Source organism: Amblyomma mixtum, chromosome 9 (assembly GCF_055824585.1).
Source record: "Amblyomma mixtum isolate Tamu chromosome 9, ASM5582458v1, whole genome shotgun sequence".
Lineage (NCBI taxonomy): Eukaryota > Metazoa > Arthropoda > Arachnida > Ixodida > Ixodidae > Amblyomma > Amblyomma mixtum.
In genome coordinates this window covers 14,058,395-14,063,645 of record NC_143020.1, presented here as the reverse complement: position 1 = coordinate 14,063,645, position 5,251 = coordinate 14,058,395, and the positions used below count along the sequence as shown (strand labels likewise).

The following is a 5,251-nucleotide window of genomic DNA, read 5'->3' as shown; positions in this document are numbered from 1 at the left end:
ATAAGGCCTCCGGTGTATAGGTCTTGCATCGCCGGTGTCAATGCGGTGAGTCACTACCGATGTTTGACCCAGAGGAGCAGAAGCGAAGTCAAAAATGTCGGTGTAGGACACCAAAAGGTTGTGAAGATCCTGTGCATGCTCGGGGCTCAGGTCAGAAGCAATCATCGCAGAAATGGATTGCGGAAGGTTGGACGGGATGTCGGGCGCTTGAGAGACAGTAGAAGGCGGTCCAGGTGAGAGAGCAGTGACGGTACAGTCGGTGAGAGAAGACAAAGTAGCAAGCGATATGCCTGCAGGAAGAACTTGTGGTGACAAGCTGAAGTTGAGGACAGGGAGGTAGGTGCTATTCTTGGTGACGCTCACGATAAGGTGCGGAAGAACAACATTGCGAGAGAGAACGACATCGGCGAGTGGGCAGGCAAGATAATCCCCATCAGGAACAGCAGGAAATGGTGACATAGGCAGATAAACGGCAGAGTCGGGGGGCAGGCGAGCGTACTCGGTGGAGCGAAGGCGGGGCGTGGAGCTTGAGGGTGTGTCGGCTGAGCTGAGAGGCAGGTCCAATCGTAGAAGGCCACTGGAGCAGTCGATAAGGGCAGAGTGAGCGGTTAGAAAGTCTAGACCAAGGATCACATTGTGAGGGCAGTGTTCGAGGACGGTGAACAAAACTGGGATGTTATGACCGGCAAGAGTGACGCGGGCAGTGCACAAGCCAGTGACGGCAGCAGTGCTGCCATCGGCAACGCGAACGGTGGGCGAAGCGGCAGGGGTCTGAACTTTTTTGAGGCGACGGCAAAAGGATGAGCTAAGAACCGAGACTTGGGCACCAGTGTCAATGAGGGCAGAAACAGGAACACCGTCCACAAAAACGTCGAGCAGATTACAGGGCGAAGGCTGGGTCAGTAGAGGATTTTCAGGTCGGGGCACCAATGCAGCATCACCTCCGGGAGCTGCACTGGCTAGTTTCCCGCGAAGCGGCCTGCAGAGGACGGTGAGTAACTGCGGTGCGGAAGAGGTGAGCGGGAACGGTGGGCTGTCGGAGAGGGAGAGCGGCTGGTTCTGCGAGGAGGCGGTGTGGACTCGGCGCTGGGTGGGTCATTCCGAGGCGTGAAGCGACGGGGTCCATAGTCATAACGACGGTCGACGTAGGGCAAAGGTCGGGGAGGTGGGGACCAACGGCTGCGGCAGTGGCGAGAGATGTGGCCTACGCGCGAGCACGTAAAGCAGATCGGCCGGTCGTCAGGAGTACGCCACTCATCGGGATTGCGATACCTTGTGTAACTTGGGACGAAGGTGTTGCGGGCCGTAGCAGAAGCGACCACGGGAGAGATGGGGCTCGCATTCCGTGGTTCGACGGGACGATGGCTGGAGGGCATGCCCAAGTTGGCGACCTCCTGGCGGACGACAGCTTGAATAAGGGATATTGTGGCCAGGGTGTTGTCCGACAAGGGCGCGTTGGTCGTAACAGGAGCCAGGGCCTCCAGTTCACGGCGCACAATGCGAGTCACGTTGTCGGGGTTTGAAGGCTGCCTCAGTGTCGGCAGATCCTCGCACGTGGAACTGGCAGCGGTATTAGGCAGGCGATCAAAGCGGTGTGCAATGCGCCGGTGCTTGGCCTGCTCGAAGCGTCGACACACCTGCAGAACGGAGTCAACCGTAGAGCAGTCCCGGCATAGAAGAAGGTGGAAGGCATCGTCGGCAATGCCTTTAAGAATGTGGCCTACCTTATCGTCCTCGGTCATGTTGGGATCGACCTTTCGGCACAGTGCCAAGACGTCTTGAATGTATGTAATATATGATTCGGTGGCCGTTTGGGCGCGAGCTGAAAGTTCTTTTTTGGCAGCAAGCTGACGGCCAACTGGTTTCCCAAACAGGTCGCGGAGCTTCTGCTTGCAGGCATCCCACGTGGCAATCTCTTCTTCGTGGGTTTCGAACCACACGCGTGCGGTGCCGGCAAGATAAAATATTACATTGGCCAGCATCAGCGTGGCGTCCCACCTGTTGTGCTGGCTAACACGCTCATAGAGCGAGAGCCAGTCCTCGACATCCACGCCATCTGTACCGCAGAATGTGCCCGGGTCGCGAGGGTGGGCTACTACGACAGTTCGCGTGGCAGGCGCAGACGGAGGGGCCGGGTCGGTAGTCATCTCGCCCGTTCGGCCCGTCGCCTCGTCGGCTCGTCGGGTCGTCCGCATGTCGGCTCGAACCCGCGACCTCCACCAAAAGATGTTACGGGGATGTTACGGCGGTAAGTCTGTGTTGGCGGCTGCTCTGAGATGGCCAGCACTCAGCTCAGACACCGAGGGCCCAGCTACCAACGGTCAACGTCGTCGTCGTTCAGCGCACCGCCACTTCTTCGTTCACGGTCCATCGGTAACAATATGATTAGCTGCTAAATTTCGGTGGACCAGGATGGCGGTGATGAGATGGTGGTCTGGTGTCGTTTGTTGGTTATATGCGGCGTAGCTGGTAAGTTTCGTGTCCATGTATGTTTCCTGAAGTGCGATGATGTGGGGGGTGTGCGGCTGGGCCTGCAGGGTGTGCTCCAAGGCTCGCCGCTTTGCCTTGAAGCCCCTGCAGATCCATTGCCAAACTGTGAAGGGGGAGCTAGCCATCGCGTTTCCCGTAGGGTTCGGGGCGCTGTGATAGCGCGACGGGTGATTTAAGAATGCCGCCTGCACGTGAGCGCGCGGTTGCACTCTCCGATGTGGCGACAATAATGGGTGCTGGGTAGTTAGGAGGGGTTGTCGACTTCAAGGGGGTTGCTGATGTCGGGGGATTCGTGAGGGTATCGAGCCTGGCATGAAGGGTTTGGATGTTGGCTGCCATTGTGGCGCAGCTTTCTACTAGACGGTCAATGGTGGGGGCGAGTCGAAGGAGGGCGCCCTCGAATTGGGCCATTCACGCATCAGCTGCCTCGAATTTGGCATCTATGTCTGCTTGTGAGGAGGGGGGAGGTGCTTTACGCTTCGTGCGCTTAGGCTGCTTAGTGTCCGTGGGTGGATCACCTACAGGGTCAGATGTGGGAGCGTGAGCCACCTGCTCCGGTTGCAATTTGGGGTTTGCCTGTGCTGATTCTAGGCTATGAATTTTAGCGTTTGCTTTGGCCAATTGCAGCTGTAGTTCCTTGACCATATCTGCCAGCTCCCTTACCTGTGAATCTGGTGGAGAAGCGGTGACTTGTGCAGGAGTCTTCCATCCAACTTGTTTGGCTGCTTTGGTCTCCGGCCGGGCTTGACAGCTGGCCCGAGAGCTAGGTGAGGCGGATGTGGAACGGCTGCGAGTGCGGCTGGAAGGGCTGTCGCTGCCGTCGCTGCCAAGCGGGGGGAAGGAGCCGTCCCGCAGTAGGTTGTGGTCGCCGCGTTTGCGGTCTCGGGACCGGGACTGGCGTCCGGGGTTTGCCGAGTTGTAGCCGGTATCGGTGTCAGTGACCGACGGGGAAGACTTGGGCCGAGTGGAGGACGTGAACCGGTATTTGCAGCTTCTGCTGCCTGTACGGTGGGCACCTTTGCAGACGATGCATGAGGCTTGGCACGTGGGCGGTTGGCCAGCTGAAGGAGGGTCATGGGCTGCGCCACAGCGTCGGCAGGTTGGTTGTCGCGGGTGGGGGCACACATGCGCCCTGTGGCCTAGCTTCCGGCAGTTGAATCATGCCTCTGGACAGCTTTTGTAGGGGAACACCTCAAAAGTGAAGCCGAGATACCTCACGTAGCGGGGTAGCTTGGCATTGGCGATAGTCACCACGAAATGTCGTGTGCGGCCCATGCGGCGTGCGGCGACTACGGGGACAATTCAAAATACATAATCACCGACTCGCGAGGGGCCTGTCGGAACGTCGAACAAGGCTGCACTCCCTTCCTAGCCTATCGAATATACCAAAATTGCATACGGGATACGGACCCCGCACACCGTTACCTCATATGGGCCCCTGCTCATCAGGGGTTGGCACGAAACGAGGCAGCAGACGCAGCCGCCCGCGCGCTTTCTCACCGGGCTGTTTTCTCCTCCCCGTCCGATCAGGAACCCGATTTTAATCCGGTCTATACATTCAAAGATATTACAACATATTATCAAAATTGTCATCGCCTTTACCCTAGCCCATGTAAAGGCCTGAAGAAGGCGGATGAGCGGCTCCTTCTCCGCCTTCTCACCAATACATTGCTGTGCCCGGCAGCGCTAAAACATTTTGACCCCTCCTTTAGCGGCAGCTGCCCCCACTGTAGTGCAGTGTCTTCTGACACTTATCACATGGTGTGGGCCTGCCCCTCCAACCCCGCTATTCCCCCCATCCCCAACCCAACCCGGGAGGACTGGGAGGCGACCCTGCTCGGCTGCCACGACTTACAGGCCCAACAAGCCTTAGTAGGGCGCGCCCGGGCGGCGGCAACCGCCACTGGGGTCCCATACTAGGGACCTCCACCTAGTGTTTGTGAGGATCGGTCCCTTACGGGCTGATCCAAACATACCTCCTGTTCATTCGTAATAAATGTTTTCACCACCACCACCACCACCTCAGACTCCATTTCGAAGGTAATCGTGACAGATTCGCGTCGAGCCTGTGAACATTACCTGGCTGGAGATGTTTCACCTTTAGTCTACTGTATATTAAAGCGCTCAGTGAGGGAATCGGACCCTTCGCCCAAACGAATATTTTAGACTGCGGGCCAACAGGGCGTTAAGGTAATGACACTACGGACGAGTCGCCCGAGCGTTCACCTACCGGTCACCTCATCCAGGCTCTTCCGGCTCAAAGGTTCTGCAACCGCTTGTTCGGTTAACGGAAATTCTGGACTACTGCGAACGCCATCGGCTTTTCCTGGTCCCTCCTAAGCAGGGTGTAGAACCGGAATTTTTTCGGGTTCGGTTCAGGTTCGGGTTCACACCTTTCGGGTTCAGTTCCGGGTTCGGCTCTAGATCAACATTTTGTTCTGGTTCGCACCGGTTCGAACCGTACGGAACCGGTTCAAACGGGTTCAGGACAAAAAAAATTTAGAACGCAGATGGGTTGTTACCGACCTCGTTATGCGGTTTGGTTTTTTTCTTGCATATCGATATGTAAAATAAGAAATGCAAAAAAAATTGATGAATGAGAGATGTTCTCAATTTACCCACTTTTTTTAATGTCCGCGGCAAAGAGGCGAATTTACGGCAAGAGCTGAAAAATGAAATGAACAAAAAAATAATTAAAATCGCCTATGTGTAGGCATAATGCATCTGATGAGGTATAAGGTGAAAAGCTGGTGGATTTTGC

General features: G+C 56.4%; 1 protein-coding gene across 1 annotated transcript; it reads right to left on the bottom strand.

The window, feature by feature from the left end:
* Positions 1 to 463: 463 nt before the first annotated feature.
* Positions 464 to 2,147, bottom strand: LOC149328363 (uncharacterized). Its single transcript, XM_089559990.1, has one exon. The coding sequence runs from the start codon at positions 2,145 to 2,147 to the stop codon at positions 960 to 962; it is 1,188 nt and encodes a 395-aa protein (XP_089416116.1). The 3' UTR covers positions 464 to 959.
* Between the last annotated feature and the right edge of the window lie 3,104 nt (positions 2,148 to 5,251).